Here is an 18,009-nt window from a genome sequence, read left to right on the forward strand (position 1 = left end):
CAGATCAGATCCCAGTTCCCCGCTCTATAGAGCTCTGGTGGTCAATATCAATATTGTGGCAGGCCACCACAAATAAATCAATGTATGGGAAACACCGTGTAAAATACTTTCTGGTCATTATGCAACTGTGGTGGGACTAATTAGACGGTTGCAGAGGGCATCAGTACAGCAGGCAATCCATCAGTGTGGGCAAGGATGCATTCACATTCACACGTCTTAAAGAATGTGGCCCTGACAACCTCACAATTCGGTCTGAGTGATTAGATCTCAAATGTGTCATTAGTGCATCTCAAGTACATTCCTGTACTTAGAGCTGTTAACTTGTGATCAGATCACAGCAGAAGCATTTTAATGGCAGGTCTGAATAGGGCCTGTGCCAGCTTTGTCCTCCTAGGAAGTATCATCAGTATGTATGTTTATGTTGTCCTTTTGCTTCCCACATTGTCGCTTTCATGTGTGTCTGCCTTCATGTATGACTATGTGTCACCTCACCCCTGTGATACAGAACAAGGTCAGTCAAACAAGTGAAATGTTCCACTATTCAACTAACACTTTTTATTCAGTTTTATTCATTGACAGTGCTTGAGATGATCTTTTTATTGGCCATGAGTTGCCACAAGACACAGTAAACATGACTCCGTCAGGTAAAACTGGGATCATTAAAATTACAAAAAACATCAGCACATGTGATGGAGACTCTTTTGTTGGAGGAAAGTTGGTCCATATGAAAATGTTTTATGCTCAGAACTGTGGATCACAGTCTACATCTCAGATGTGTGAAGCAATTCAGATAGATTTTGTGTCCATTGATGACTGTGTCCCCATTACAGAAACTTAGCAGGCAAGAGATGAGCTACATTCATGAAAAATAGAGACAGAAAAATAGTGACAGGGGTTGGTTGAGAACAGAAATAACAATTCTTAAAGGAGCTATTTGTTAGCCAGTGTTAGGATTAACAGCTGTTTCCTTAGTCTAGAAGAAACATTGCGAGTTCAGCATTAAACTTCATTTCTTTACTCGTCAAGAGCTCTCTCCCTCTTCTCTTCCAATCTGCCCCAAAGAAGTAGCACTTCTCAGATCTATTATAACCTCTTGTCTTGTAAATGGAACGATGGCTGAAGCTCTTGTCAAGCGACAGTCACCACTTGCCACTCCTGGAAAGAAACCACAGTCAATGGTAGAGAAAACTTACAAATAGCCCCTTTAAATCTACATATTTCATTGATAAATGAGAAGAACATTTATTTAGCTGCTTCTAGTGAGCAATACAACAGCCATCATTTCAACAGAAAGTGTTTTCATGGTTTTATGTGTCTGGAATAGTGTGTCTTACCTTTACTGAGCAACCTCCTTCTGGAATTATAATACAAAGGACAGTACAGAACAAAGTCAAACTGTCCTGTTACCAAATGTAATGGTAAGATACCACATCTCAGATGGGCACAAAGAGACATTTTCAGTATAGAACTGGTTTTATTTAAACCAGATGTTGTAATTTCACTCACTGCTGATTGGTTAGGGCACAACAAAAGAACCCCAACTACCAACAAGAAATCATTTAACTTGAACACGATGACAGGCTGAATGGATGAAGTGAAATGAAATGTAAATTCAGTCTGATTATAAGGCTAACATCTGGATTCATTAGCACCACAAACCGAATTCCATTCACCTCATTTGCATTGTATGTGCAGATATCTCAAAACCTGGCAAATAAAACCGGAACAAACTGCATAGATACCACTATAAGTAGGTTAGACTGTTTTTTAAAAAAAATCTAATTTGGTTGAACCTCTATGATCTTAGAAACATAGACGCACTATCTTCAATCTAGTAGTAAAAAAACACACAGGGTACCAGAACAAATAATGACGCTTGTTGCTTTGACCACACAATAAATAACTGCAATTGCTAACATTTTCACCCCCACATAGAAGGATGACAAACTGGTCATTAGCAGCTTTTTTTCAAAGGAAAATGAGCACCACTCTCAGGCTGTCAACACTCTATCCAATTACACATGCCATTTTAGTGCCACTTGACCTCTTCATAGCCTGGCTGCCCATTTAGTCATAAGACTTCTGAGATATTTTGTGGAGAAATTTACAAGTACACTTATTATTCATCTTTACATGGAAATTTTAATCTTCAACCTCTTTGCATGATATCTGAAACTGCTATATAGTGAATTGATGTTTGATAATTGTCGCTTTCTGTTAGATGTGGGGTGATGGGATTGCTTGCAGGCTTACGGCCACTTCTATTCAAGTCAAAAAACATTTTTCCAATGAAGGTCGAGGTTTTTTTAATTGCTTCTTCGGATCCATTCATCCTGCTCCTACACACCTGCCTTACATAATAGATCTGCAAAGTGCACTGTTCAGGAATTGAAATAAAAAATAAATGCCGTCATCACTATCCGCCTACCTGCTCTGCCTATCAAAATATGCCGCAGTCAAAATAAAAATGTGTGGTTTCTTCATGTTTTTCAATTTCAATACAACACAATGATGATCTTCATCTAAATTAATCTAAATTGCATGGAAGAACTCTTTTCATGTTCATCATCAGCATGTTACCAGGATATTACAGGAGAAAAGGACTCTTAAGTACCAAGTGCTAATACCATAGGAAGCACTTAAACAGAACCAGGATTCGAAACAAGCTGTCTTAATGGGGGATTATTAAGGAAAATAAGAACTGTCCTGCCTCCAAGTGGAATATGATAATGATGACATTTTATATGATGAAAATGCACAGCTTGGTGCCCCCCCGCTATAGGTCACCTGGTTAAGCGTGAATCAAAGGCTGAATCCTTACATGCATGTCATCCCCTCTCTCACTTGCTTTTCCTGTCATCCTCTACCATCGCTGTCTAATCAAAGACAGAAAGGCTGAAAAGAAATAATGAAAAAAAGAAAGAAAAAGAAAATGCTGAGTTCAAACAATCCTATTCTAACAGCTCCTTTGATCTCTCAAAGGGACAAAGAGTGACTTTCACGCTAAGATTTTGGTGCCAGTCAATTAGTGAAATTAGATCATCAATAATGAGATTGTTAGTCTCTTTCAGTAGAATTTGCTATACATAACTGATGTACCTCATAACCTCAAACACAAAGCAGTCATAGGAAATTGGCACAGCGGTAGGAACATAGCCCCACCCAAAAACACATTACATGCCTACATGCCTCCTCTTCTTTCACTGCAAGTATCACACGCTAATATGTGTGTAATATGTGTATATTTATGTGTGTGTGTGTGTGTGTGTGTGTGTGTGTGTGTGTGTGTGTGTGTGTCTGTGTATACATATCAGCTTTATATTAACTTTACTGCAACAGGTGATTCTTAAACCTGCACTAAGAGATTTTTTTGGCCACCTGGGGACAGCACAACAAGATGTAAATGTAACACTGGCATGTTGTCGCCGAAAACATGACACTGAAAAGCTCTGTGATGATTTTTCATTCTTGCCTCTGACCCAGTGAACCAGAAAGAAAGGAGATGAAAAAGACTGCCACCACGTAAACAATGCAAGTTGCAACATAGTCAGAAAAGAGTTTATATATACGAGATGAGGATGTCCTGTCTCGTCCAGCGTCTTAGGTTATGTTTTCTTGGTTTCACAGTTTTGTTGCTTTACGTCCTGTTTTCTTATTTTGTATTGTTCTCCTCTCCTTTTGTTTCCGATCCCTTCTTCCCTTCTGTGTTTCCCACTTCTGTGATTATCTGCACCACCCTGATGTGTTTCACCTGTGTCTCATTATCCCTGCCTCCTTATGTATTCAGTCTCCCTGCCAGTTCTTCATATTTAATTGCTTGAGTCAAGTGTTCCCGCATTTTCCTCATGTTTAGTGTTCCTGGATTTCTAGATTTCTGCTCGTGTATTTGACTTCATCTTAACCTAAGGCAACTGTCTGCCTTTACAGAGTGTATTTATCTCTTTATCCTGAGTACAGACTTTTGATATCATACTGAACAGTCTGCAGAGTCATACACTTGAGTCCTCCAACACAATGTACTTGTTTTATCAGAGGAATGCATTCAAAATAGGCCTTAAGGACAAATACAGTGCGCATTTGAGAAACACTGAATGTAAACAACACTGCATTTATTTACAGTGAAAACTGAACAGGGTGTCTTTAATGCCTCAGCCTGGTGGTCAGGTTCTCACGCCTAAACAATACTGATGTTGTTTGCGTCACACTGTGTTATTTTTCCCAATTATTTTTTATTTTATTTTCCTCAGACAAGCAAAACAAAGCTGTATATGCAGTATTGTGTTTTGAGTTTTGAAAATATTTGCAACCTGAAGGTCCCACCAAGGTGCACCTATATATGTTCACAGTTTTCATGCATTTAGATGACACCTCTTGTCAGAAAAGGCCACAGTGTTCCATCAAAGTTAAATCAGTGCTTTAACACAATTTTGAACACCTTGCCCCCTGGATATATCAGCTTTTTGTCTGACAAACAACACTCTAATCAACACCTGTCACATCCCAATACTCGTCACAGAAAAAACATTTACTAACTCTTTGCAAATTGCTTTGTACTCTTGCCACAGAAAAGCCATTTAAAACTGTACTGTAAAATATTACATCTGCGCTCTGTCCTGCCACTGGCTGTTAATCACAGATGTCATTTCCAACAGGTTGTCTGGCAGTGTGGGTCACTGAGTTTCCACAATGGAATTGTGGGCCAGTGCAGACAATGATGCAGAGCCTGAAAAGAAAAAAAACAGCTCAAAGAGAAGAATTCAATCATTCTCTCAATCTTCAAGAGATTTGGCACAGAAACATTCTTTCTTTATGTTATTATTTTACTTTGATTGATTGTAATTGTCAGTCAAAAGACTGTGTCTCCAGAAGCAACAGATGAACATAACCGTGACCATGACCATGACCTCAGTGCTGTCAGTGGTAGCTATATGTAGCACAGGGACACTAGGAATAATGCATGGGGCAAAAGCCAATCAGGTAAAAGGCACCAACAAATAAAGGCTTAAGTTCCGCAGGTGTGGAGACTTTGTTATATTGCAGCCTTATTCTATAGTGAAATTTCCGTTTTTCCATAATGAGAAAAGCAAAAACAGAATTTTGGACATCTTTGAGATGTTTCTACACCTACACACTGGAGTCCACCTGTGTTAAATTCATCTGATTGAACATGATTTGGAAAGACACGCACCTGTCCATATAAGGTCTCACAGCTGACAATGCATATCAGAGCAAAAACCAAGCCAAGCAGAAGGAACTGCCTGCAGAGCCTCAGAGACAGGTTTGTGGGGATGTCTGTCTGTCTGTCTGTCTGTCTGTCTGTCTGTCTGTCTGTCTGTCTGTCTGTCTGTCTGTCTGTCTGTCTGTCTGTCTGTCTGTCTGTCTGTCTGTCTGTCTGTCTGTCTGTCTGTCTGTCTGTCTGTCTGTCTGTCTGTCTGTCTGTCTGTCTGTCTGTCTGTCTGTCTGTCTGTCTGTCTGTCTGTCTGTCTGTCTGTCTGTTTTATCACTCTCCTAAACATTGCAAGATAGACAATTTTTTTTCTTACTTTCGTCAGTTTTTCAGGAAATACTGTACTGCCACTTACTGAACAAAGAAGACGTGAAAACAGGCATAACAGGTGACTCTCTTATAAGTACCAAGTTCTGTCCAAAAGGTTGCTAGATATGTCGCTAGATTTGTAGCTAGACTTTTAGCCAGATTTTTTTTGTCTGTAACTCTAGTGACAAATGCGCTACAGGCTGTAAACATCCCCACAATAGAACCTCTTTGCACTAAATCCCTTTGTAAGAGCAACAGCCAATGGGGAAACTCCAACTCAGTCACACGGCATTCGGCTGATCAGTGGTGGAACTACGATCACTCAACTCTATCATTCAGTCGGCTGAAAAACCTGAGATATATTTATACAGTTTTTCTCCTAACTCCCACCAACTAACCTCAATGATTTCTTCATTTAAACCATCAACTTGTCTATTAAATCCATTCCCAACTAGGCTGCTTAAGGAAGTTTTACAGTCAGTCTGTCTTTATTAACAGGCTATGTACCACAGTCCTTTAAAGTAGCTTTAATCAAACATCTTCCTAAAAAGCCTATTCTTGATTCAGGTGTGTTGGTCAACTACAAACCTACTAACTCTACCCTTCCTCTCTAGGTTGTGTGACTTCATACATGACAATAATTTATCTATTTTCAGTCAGGATTTAGAGTGCATCTTAGCACAGACGGAGAGACATGGCTGCTGAAATTTACAAATGACCTAATTGCATTGGACAAAGACCTTGTCTCTTTACTTGTCTTGTTAGATCTTCATGTGACATTTGAAACCAATGACCATCACATCCTCTCACAGACACTGGAACATTTAATTGTCATTAAAGGAACTGCACTTAATTGGTTTAATCTTAATGAAAAATCCTCCATGCACGCAAAAGTTAGACACGGAGTTCCACAAGGTTCTGTGCTTGGACCAGTACTATTCACCTCAAATATGCTTCCCCCAGGTAGTATTATTAGGAAACATGCCATAAGCATCCAATGTTATGGAGACGCTATGCTATTGTACCTGAAGCCTGATAAAACTAATCAGTCGGGTAAACTTCAAGCATGCCTCAGAAACATAAAGACCAGGGTGACCAGCAATTCTCTCAGACAAAATGCAGTTATTGTACTTGGACCCAAGCACCTCAGAAACATACATAATCTAATGATATAGTTAAACCAGATGACATTACCATGACCCTCAGCACCACTGCAAGGAATCTCAGAGTTAACTTTGATTGAAATATGTCCTTTAATGCCACATAACAGAAAACTTAAGTAAGCTTCCCCAGTTGATCCAAAATACTGACAGGAACTAAACAAATAGAAAGGTATTTCAACAAAGTACTGAGTAATGGATCTGAATACTGCCTATATCAATGTGATATTTCAGTTTATACTTTTTAATAAATTTGCAAAATTGTCTAAAATTCTGTTTTCGTTTTTTATTATGGGGCATTGAGTGTTGATTGATGAAGGAATAAAAGAATTTAAACAATTTTAGCTGCTACATAACACAATGTGAAGGGATATACTTTCTGAACGTATATGCATGCCCACAAACTAACTAAAATGACACTAAGTAATAAATCAGGAAAATAAACACAGAACAGAAATACTAAACATGAAACTAATAGGAAGGAGAGAAATGACTATACTGAGTGCATGAATTAGTAATTTCCCCCAAACACAGAATCTGTAAATAAGCTCAAAGATTTAAAGATTATCAACCTTTGCTCAGCCTCAGCCTTTACTTAATGAGGAAGGAGCTTCACTGTAGCAGTTGCCCTCTGGCACTGGAGAAGATCACACAGCATGCATTAAATAGCACTATTATACTGCGCGAAACCATGAGTTAGCAGCAGATTATTACAAAAACATTGTTTGACTGAACTTATTAATGTTGTAATGTTTTTAATGTGATGTAGCCTATGAAGTGATTACATTGTGACTGGTGTTTCTAGAGTGTAGTGTGCCCATGGTTCAGGAGGGCTCTCTTCTTTAAGCTCACTTAGATGCAGTTACACACCCGGAGAGCACACGCTGGATAGTGGCCCAGCCCTTATGCATGGTCACCCTGACGACGAACCATACACGGGCTACATGCTTTCAGCTGGAGCAGAGGACCCGAGGACCGCTTACGTCTTTTCCACACTCGAGAACAGATGGATCTGACAACCGTGCGCATCACATATTGACTTTTCCTCCATCCCATGAAGACGGGTCACTTATTCTTTGTTATTCCGCTTAGGGATCTCAGTTGCAATGGATATCTACGCCTCCACTTTATCACCAGCTGTGGATATCGGCGCAGGTTGTTACCTGCTGGTTGTAGGTAAGTTGAACGCAGCACGTGAACTGAAATAAATTAACAAGCATGAATTGCTGCCCTGTAGATGGAGACGTGAAAACAGAATTAAAAAAGCAATAAATTCTACTATTTCAGGATCCGATTTTACGCACATCAGTTCTCTATCACTGATGTAGCTATATTAAACCAAGAATTTACTCATAAATAATAATAATAGACTTCTCCTTTATGGCGTACACAAAGACATGGGTACAAATTGTTTGAGATTGTTTTCCATTAAAACTTTTGTCATAACTGAGATAATAATCTCGCTAATTCATCAGAACAAAGGAGGGTTTTTTTTCATGAAAACGTTCCTTAAAATTCTGAGATAATTTGTTTGTATTTGCCACGTTTTGTGGACAGAAATGTGTCACACAACAGCCTCCCCATAACTATAACCACTGAATTTCAAGGTTTTTAATTAAGATTGTTATGAAAGGATACATTGAAACCCTTAATGTGGTGTGCTGATATGGACTTAAATGCTGTGAAGTATTGTAACTGTAACATGTTTGTATGCCACATTCATTGCAATATTACCTGGCAGTAAATCCAGGCTTAAGCTTGCTTTCACAGCTACTTACACAGCAATGATTCCCTCAGCTTCCCAACTGCTTCCATCCTCTCTCCACAGGAGAGCTCTCATCTGACACAGCCACTAAGACCCACTAGTCATCAGCTCAGATGATTGACACTGCAGCCATTCTCAGGCTATTTCACACATGAGATATGTCTATAACTTTGTGAAGATGCAATGAATCTACAGAACAACCAAAAGACAGAGTGATACAGATGGATGCTTTGGCCAAACATAATGTGCATAGAGAGGTTAACAAACAGACAGACAGCTGGCTCTGATGTATGATCCTGGGGCAGTGCAATAAAAGTCCATAATCCATCATGTGATAAGATTTTCACATTGTGAAGTCATTTTTTTCTTCCAGTGGACAAAGGGAGCAGGTTGGTTGAGTAATGACATTCACCTCACATCTGTAATTAATCCCTGCTCTGTTATCCACTAGGAGAACTATGAGGCTGATTCTACTTTTGTAATGTATCTAACACTATAATGAATACACTGGATGTTGTTTGGAAATGTAGATATCAGATATCAGTTGAGTCAACTTTGACTATGCCACTAACACAAACATGATTTTATAACAGTTGGTGAAGAACTCACCTCCTCTTTTTTTTTTTTTTTTTTTTTGGTGCAATATGACATAACATCGGAGATGACATGAGACAGAGGCTGTAACTTAAACAATCAATAAGAGGATTGAATTTGAAGACACAGATGCAACAGGACGGAAGTGTTACATGACATCTAGAGAAGATATTTTTAGAGATATAGTTGTTTTTTTTTTCTTTTGAAAAAAAAAACAGTAGGGTTGCTATGTGATGAATGTGGTGGAACTGTGGTGGTATGTGTTTATGTGTCATTATGAATGTGAGAGATATGATAAGATAATAACAGCAACATAAAAAAGGAATGAGGGAATTCTGTGCTAAGAAGATAAATCATACTGTGTTTTATTCGAGCAACGTCATGCTGTCACATCCAAATGTTTTCATATATGGTCTTAATATTTCATATTATTGACTGATTTCTAAGGCATGTACTATATTAGTTATTTCATTCCTTGTCAGGACTTTGCTAGTGAGAGTCTTTTGGGAATAATTACCTCATTTTTATTCAAGGACACTGGTATCGAGGATTACAGGCTCATCATGAGGTCACTGTAAATTGGAAATGGGGGTTTCAAGTAATACCCAAGTAAATTATTTTTCTTTAAAATAATACCATACGTAATACATAGACAGAATCTGCTCAGTGATGATATGAACTTGTTAAAAAAAATCATTAAAACTCAGGTATATACCAAAATGCTAAAAATAAAAATAAAAAATCCACAGGTGCAGAATCCCAGTGTCATGGTGAGACTGTAATAACCTAATGTATTTCTTGTAATGAGCTCGAGCTTTTTCAACCACCTTTGGGGATGGGGGTGGGGTGAGGGGGTTACAATCGTTACATATGTCATCTCTTTTCACTTCTCTACCCTCACAGAATCAATGTATAGTGCTTACTCTCTCATTAGCGTAGAGTGGGATGTCAGTGCAGAGATGACTGCTCTGATCCGGGTCATTAGGGTGAGGCAAACCTCCTCTCACATTGTTTGCACAAATTACACAGAGGTCGGGCATAATGAAGAAGCTAAGTTAACCTTATTTCTCATTTTCTTGAAATGCAAGGTTCCCAGGATCATTCATGCTTTACTTTATTTGAACTAGAGCTCTCACCACATCAGATTTTCGCTACACGATTATCGTGGTCAAAATAATTCCCTCTGTAGTGGCCTCTTTGCACACCTCATGATTATATTTCATTTACATAAAGTTACTTTGGTTTTCTGGGTGCGCTCTGCCTCGTTTCCTGTTCCTGAGTACGTGCTGTTAGGGACGGTTAATGTTTGTTAAATTACTACTGTGCACTCACAGTAGCGAGTCTCTCCTTTCTGCTCCTAACCTTAAACCAAGTGGTAAAAAATGAGATTTTCATAGGCTAAGCAGTGAAGTTCACTCGAAGTGGACCCGTTCATTCATATTTTGTTTTTTGTGCAGTAAGTGAGTTGGATGGTGGTTAAAGGAAAAAGAGTCTGTCTCAGTGTTATGGTCACCTTTAAAATTTTGTTTTATTTGCTAATCAGATTTTATCACATTTAAACTGGGTTGAGTCATCTGTAAATATAAATGTGTCTCCTGGTTCTTCTTTGAGCATCAGATGAAGATTTTGGTCTGTTCCCAGGGAAAGACTTGTTTCATTGCTACATAAAAGAGCAGCTGTTGAAAGTTTCTAAGTGCTATATAATAAACCTTCCAAATAGTGACACAAAGATGGTGCTACTGACATTAAGATACAAAGAAATTAAAAGCACATTAAAAGCTTGTCTAAATGAAATGGCAGTTTGACAACAAGCACTTCTACCTGCAGGAACAGGATCCTCTTGTTCTGGTTTGACAGGAAGGTTTAACAAGATCAGTTATCTTGTTAAAGAGGCTGAGATACGGGAACAGGACAGTGCCGTAGAGATCAAGATGCTCAGAAATTCCCCTCAACTCTGCACACTGGAGCTGAGCTAGTTCTGCCTCAAACTATCCAATGGTCAATGGTTTGACGCTTGTGTTTTATGTTCTCCACCATCTGAAATCTATTCATCTATTGTTAGAACCCAGATTTCAGCCAAAAGGATCTTTTCACTTCAAACACTTTGCGGATTTCCATAATTAGTCTAAATGCACTGAATGTTACTTCAGTTTGTTCTTTTTTGGCAGGGCCAGGAGGCTTTCTAAGCACTGCTGAGAAGCATATGAACTTTAAAACACTTAGCCAAAATGTGAAGCTATATATACTTGAATAAAAGGGTTCTGTTTCAGAGGCATTGTACTTTGCACAGATTTTTGTCCTGCTTTGCTGGAGGGGTCAGAAAAGTATTGGACCTCAGTGGGTTTAGTTCTTGGAGAAAGGTTGTTGGAAGAAAAATTTAAATGTCCACTTTTGAAAGCCAAGTCTATATTGAAAAATTATATTCAGCTTTTGAGACCTGCTGCCTGCTAACAAAGCCGATGGGAAGGCAAATGTTCAGTCACATATGAAGCTTCTCGTTTAGACAGACCGACTCTCTGAGTGGAAGTGGAAATCCCCAGGGTTATGCTTCATATATGATGGTCATGTGAACTGAGGTGATAGTACCTATGAAAATTTAAAGAGGTAACAGTGGAGTTCGATTCGTTCTGTGCTTTCCTCACAGAGTCAGACATGAGAGCTGGCGAAATGAGATTATCTGTATTTCCATCTCACTGTCTCGCTCTGGACACCTCATCTCACATCAAACTGTGAGATGACGTCCTCTGTGCCATCTTACCTTTATGCAACAGTAAGCTTTCTGTAGGTTGGTTGGACAAGGTCAAGTGCACACTATGAGAGCTACAGTTGTGGCAGTGCTGGCCATTTATTGGTTTCCTGTTCCAACCAACAGAAGAGAGGATGTCCATGTTCTAGGTAGCACACAATGAGACACTGTCTTCCTCAGCCAGTCTTGTTAGATGCTGAAGCTGAGCACTGCTTTGAGTGTGTGCTAATGGCTTTCTGGTATTCTTCCCTCTTAAGAGGCTTCCTTTGATGCTGAAGGGGGTCGACTGAAGGAATGAGCTAAAGACTGGATGGGAGATCAAAAGCATTAGCATTAAAAATATATTTAAAGCAGTAAAAGTAAAAGCACACATTATGCAGAATGGTCTGTTTGCAGAATAATGGAGCCAATATTATATTTTTTATAATTATTGATGCGCATGTACATCATTTTATAATGACACATCATCATTTATTTGTTATGTTATGTTATCAAATTGATATAGTGAACTAAAAAGTACAATATTCGAATTGCAGTGGAGTACAAGTATTAAATAGCCAAAAATAGAAATACTAAGTAAAGTACAAGTACCTCAATACTGTATTTAAGTAGCCTAGTAGTAGTAGTAGTAGTAGTAGTAGTAGTAGTAGTAGTGTCTTCTCCTCTAACTCTCAACAAGAAAGCAAGTATATAAAGTCCCAAAATTTGAAAGTAATCCAGTATAAGATGTTCTATTTTATTGTTGGGTGGGTGGTCATTTAATTTTAGGACTTCAGCATAGAGTCTAATTTTTGCAGGCTGCTACTGAGTGGAGTTGTGGGTCATTAGTCAAACACATAATATCAGTTCTATAAACTACAAAATGACAGCGATACCAGTTGTTCCTTCTCTCAGCTCCTTGACAACCAACCCTGTGTTTGTTTTACACTTTTGCTATGTAATCCTCACATTACACACCTGACTGATCTGTGCCTTCTTTACACCCCTGATGATTATGTTTGGGTTTGGTTAATGTGTATTCACTCTGTGTTTCCCCTGTCAGTCGGTCCAGTAGGAGCAGATGCTGTTTTATTTTGGATACATGCAGTTGGGGGAAGGGGGACACTCTTTAATTTGTTTTGGATATAAATTGAGGAGTGTCCCCCTTCCCCCAACTCCTGTCCCTGGTATGTGAGCGGTCTGTTACAAAAGGCAGGAGTAATGATGTTGTAACTGTACAGGGTAAAACATAGAAACCCAGTCCGGTCTGTATCAGTGTAACTGGCATTTATAATCTGGAGTTGTATCATTTTGTGTTTGGTAATTTGTATCCTTCTTTTCCTCCCTGTTCTCTCTCTCATGTCTTGCCTCAGCTGTGCTCTCCATTATTGGAAACCTCCTGGTCCTAATCATGGCTTTCAAAAAGTCATCAAGGATGAAACCACCAGAGCTGCTGAGTGTGAACCTGGCAGTGACAGACCTGGGAGCAGCTGTCACCATGTACCCCCTGGCAGTGGCCTCAGCCTGGAGCCACCACTGGCTCGGGGGTGATGTCACCTGTCTTTATTACGGACTAGCAGGATTCTTCTTCGGTGTCGCCAGCATCATGAACCTGACTATTTTGGCCGTAGTGCGCTTCGTAGTTTCCCTCAATCTGCAATCTCCCAGTGAGTAATTTTGTTCCCTGAACACAGATTAAAAGACTACCTGGTATTCTAATATGTATCATGGTAAGCATGATTACAATGAAAATTTTATGCAGCTACTTCTAACCTCTGTGCTCTGAAAAACAACAAAGGAGGGTAATGAACCCTTTTAGCTTTTAATCTTAACTCTGCCATGCCAAACTTGATGCCTCATAGTAACACAAATCTATGGATATAAGTAAAAAACAGTTCAGAGACGTTTTCAATAGCTGCATTCAATAAGGGAAAAATAACAAACCTACTTTGTATGCAAGTCACCAACTGGCACTTGCTTCTACGTTCTTCATATTCATTTTCAACAGCTTTTAAGTAGAGGTTGGAGGACATGCCAACGTGAGAGTTTTATATTTTTTTTATTAAACATGGTTTTACTGTGAGCCTTGTTTGATCAGCACCTGAGGGACTCATGGCTGTCAGCTGCATCTCTGAATGATTCATTTTCTACCTGGTCATCAGAAGTTCTGTCTTTTATGATTCTGTTATGTTAAAAGCAATAGTTAATAAACAGCGAGCCTGGCTCTGTGCAAAGGTGATTTAATGCATACTGATGAAGACAAGACAGCTGCAAACATTTGGTCATTAAATCATGGTGCACTAGAGAACTGATGAAGTTGCTGCCCCTTCCCAAAGAAGGAGTCCGGCACAATGTAAACCCCTGGAAAACCACAATTTGTCGTTTTTTATACTTGCTGCACAGGTTTTTATGGATTTTTATACGACTGCTACATGAGTGTGGTAGTAACATTTAGATGCTGCAGGTGGTCACTTTGTGTGGAGGACTAAGCTGTCTCATTGTATGGGTTATTCCTGTTTGATTAACAATTCAGCTGTATTGCCAGCTAGGTTCTCACAAATCCCCCGCTCTGACCCTTCTGAAAATACTGTACGTAAGAATACACTGTACTGACAGGGTAAACATTTTTTCAACTGAAGAACACAATGGCAGCTCTGTGTCTGAGGTAAACAGAGCGACAGGAAACAGGCAGGACATTTGTCAGCAAACAAAGCATGGGAAAGGTTAAGGCGCTTGACTAAAGGCTTACCAAGAAGTGGTGTTAGGCGGGTGTAGCCAAGTTGAACAGTCCCATCGCGAGGAGGGAAAAGGTCCACACACTGGCAATGAAAAAAGTGAATGTTTCATATATAAAACTATCATCAGCACAACTTACAGACCATGTAAAACCTTTAAATGCTATGAGACAACAGAGTAGTAGATTTCTGCATATACAGTGCATACAAAAACCATCAGACGGGCTGGTTTACATGATCATGTCTGTGAGACTCAGCTCACATAGTAATAGTTAATGTACACTATATAATCATACGAGAACTAAAATGGTAGCAGAGAGAGCTTAAGACAAATGCCTCAAGGATGAGGCTCCCATCAACACAGGGCTCTAGGGAGAGACTACAATAACGCATTGTGAAAAGCAAGACAACTCCTCAGGAAAAACCTCTGGATGTCCTCATATGAAAAATCCATGTACATCTCATCACCATTGCCACTACATAGTTTAGTAATTCGTGTTAAGGCAGAAAGTCCATGTGGCCTTCAGGATATTGGTAAAACAAACAGACCTGTTGTAGTATGGTAGACCTTTTTTTTTTTAACTTTCCAACAGATTCAAAAGACATGGTGAATGGGTGGTATTAATGTAAATTGATTTTTTTTTTTTTTACATTAGGTCACTACATCCAGAGAGTCTTAAAGAGATGCTGTTTCTTCCTTGTCTTTGTAATGTCTGATTTTAATCTTCTCAATTTCTGTATGTCTTTGCCTGGAGCCCACCAGTCTAGGATCGCCAATGTAAATATACCCAGGCTATTTAAGCCATTTGCTTGTCAGATTGTTTGTGTGCAATACATACTGTTTGTTTATTTATCCAGAGACCCTTGTAGGCCTTTTAGATCATGCTAACAAGTGACATCTTCCCCCTCACTGGTCATTACTGCTTGTCTAATATTGTCTGCAGTCACATGGTCTGCAAGTTGCTGCTACTGATCTTATGGTTATGAAATTTAGCTGACCTTTTTTCTTGATCTGAAGTGCCTTGTGTAATTCCTTGTCGTTGTGTGCACAGCTTTCTATAGGGCTGAGCAGCTTTATTAATATTCCAAAACAGCCAAAGCATATTTTGTTGTACAAACTGTAAATTATTTTCTGTGATTTACGTAAAATAAGTAATTGCATTGAAAATGCTGTCGTTGCCCTGTCTAGGCATGAAAAACATTTTATTTGAGAATGTTAAGATACATCTAACAGTCACTGATATACTGGAATCTGTGCAATATAATGCAATAGAGCGGTTCTTCAGACTTATGATACATTTGTCCAATCAGGTCTTATATCAGACATACAGTTTAATCTCTATTGTTTGGACATCCTTGCAGTCATAATTACTTACTATTGTACATGTCATTTTGGGAAAAAGTGCATTAATAAAGACCCCCCTGTCTATAATGTACAGCATGCTGAAACAACAAAAGAAAACAACCAACCTTTCCTTTTTTTTTCTGCAGGTGAGAAAATCAGCTGGAAAAAGGTGAAGATGCTGTGCATCTGTATCTGGCTGTACGCTCTGGTTTGGGCTCTGTTCCCTGTACTGGGCTGGGGCCGGTATGGCCCGGAGCCCTTTGGCCTGTCCTGCTCACTTGCCTGGGGAGAGATGAAACATGAGGGCTTCTCTTTCGTCATCTCCATGTTCTCCTTAAACCTCGTCATGCCCTCTGTCATCATCATCTGCTGCTACTTCGGCATCACCATCAAGCTCTATTTCACCTACAAAAACTCAATGAACAACAGCTCCCGAATCCCCAATATTATCAAGCTGCATCGGAGGCTGTTAGTGGTAAGTGATTCTGTCTGATGACAAAGATCTATTATTATCGGTTCGGGGACTCCCAGTGTAAGTTGCCTGAAGACATTTCAGCATCAGTGGCACAGTGGTAAGGGCATTGTGAAATTTGGCGAAACATGAAAACACAGACAGTGACTGCCTTTGTAATAAAAGTGACACACTAGTAATCACATGTCACTGTGGGTGTGCAGTGAGGAGTCAGCAGTGGACATACGGCTACAGCCCCGTGAGATTAACTCAAGTACCCTTCATGTTACAAATAAGATAATTTGAAATGGTGTAAAACTAGGCTATATTTATTCATGTTCTTATACCATTTAACTCAGTGGTTGGTTTGGTCAATTTGTGTACAACCACTATCTATTTTAATGATTTATTTAATACCTGTAAGTTAGCAATGACATTATTTCAATCATTTATCCATTACTGTTGGCTATTTCAGTTAGTTTATCCATTACATAAGCTATCGACGCATTTATCCATTATGTTTAGCTAACTATGTCAACCATTAGTGCTTTCAGCGTTTTCAATGAGTTTATCCATTACATTTAGCTTTCAGCTAGCCTCTCTGCTAGCTTGGTAAATTTTGACACGCTGTAAATCATGACACATAAGTTAGTGTTCTGGTTGTTAGCTCAGTATGTGAGGATATATTGTTTTAATCAAATTTCCATATTTTTTTTTTATCAGTTGAGCTGCTCTACAATCTTTGGGCAACTGCAGGGTCCCCCTGGGGGAAACTGACTAAAACCTAACTTTTCAAGGCCATTCTTGGCAACTGTAACAGTGAGCTGTTTTGTTATGCCTGCTGTAGGCCTGTCTGCTTTGAAAATCACCTGCTACACAGCTGAAGAACAGGAAGTTCATAAAAATAATTGTGATTCTGTGTAATAGTCCCCAAAATCTGTCAAACATTGGATGACTGGTAGAATTTATTAATAGAGACTATCTGGGTAAACACTGTTACATGAAAAAAAGAAAAGAAAAGCAGGGTGTAAGGTGTGTAGCGTGTCTAGAGTAGATGAAGTTATTGTAGCCCCAGTGAGTGTGGATTTATATGCGTCTGTGTCTTCTATAAGACATGACCTTCAGCTACATGCAAACTAACAAAGCGTGACAGAGGACATCCTTAAGTGTGCTGTGTCGCTGCTGTGACTAGAGGTCATACTGCTGGACCAAAGCCATCTCATTTTCAAGACAGGTTTTTATTTTCAGAGATTTGGTCGAAACATTACTGATTCTACTCTCCTGTTCTATTTGCAGATCGCTGTCCTGATCAGTGTCGGTTTCATAGGCTGCTGGGCGCCCTATGGCCTGATAAGCCTGTGGTCTATTTTCCGTGACAGTGAAACCATCCCTCCTGAAGTCAGTCTCCTGCCATGCATGTTTGCGAAGAGCTCCACTGTATACAATCCTTTGATATACTACATCTTCAGCCAGAGCTTCAAAAGGGAGGTAAAGCAGCTGCAGGGGATGTGTTCAGGGTTTAATGCCTGCCGTGTTTCCAACAGCATCAATGACAACAGCATTTACATGGTTACTGCTGACATCAAGCCCACAATAGCAGCACGGTCTACTTTGCAGGAGATCATGGAGTCAAAGACAGTGACTTTGGGTTGAAAGACGTTGCTCCTAAACAAAGACTTTTGTGCCGTAAACTGTGGA

General features: G+C 39.3%; 1 protein-coding gene across 1 annotated transcript; it reads left to right on the forward strand.

The window, feature by feature from the left end:
* Nucleotides 1-7,802: 7,802 nt before the first annotated feature.
* Nucleotides 7,803-17,964, forward strand: LOC111236547 (opsin-5-like). Its single transcript, XM_022765320.1, has 4 exons — nt 7,803-7,872; nt 13,154-13,447; nt 16,007-16,335; nt 17,608-17,964. The coding sequence occupies exons 1-4, from the start codon at nt 7,803-7,805 to the stop codon at nt 17,962-17,964; spliced, it is 1,050 nt and encodes a 349-aa protein (XP_022621041.1).
* Nucleotides 17,965-18,009: the final 45 nt, after the last annotated feature.

Source organism: Seriola dumerili, unplaced genomic scaffold (genome assembly GCF_002260705.1).
Source record: "Seriola dumerili isolate Sdu_G_001 unplaced genomic scaffold, Sdu_1.0 BDQW01000025.1, whole genome shotgun sequence".
NCBI classification, from domain to species: domain Eukaryota; kingdom Metazoa; phylum Chordata; class Actinopteri; order Carangiformes; family Carangidae; genus Seriola; species Seriola dumerili.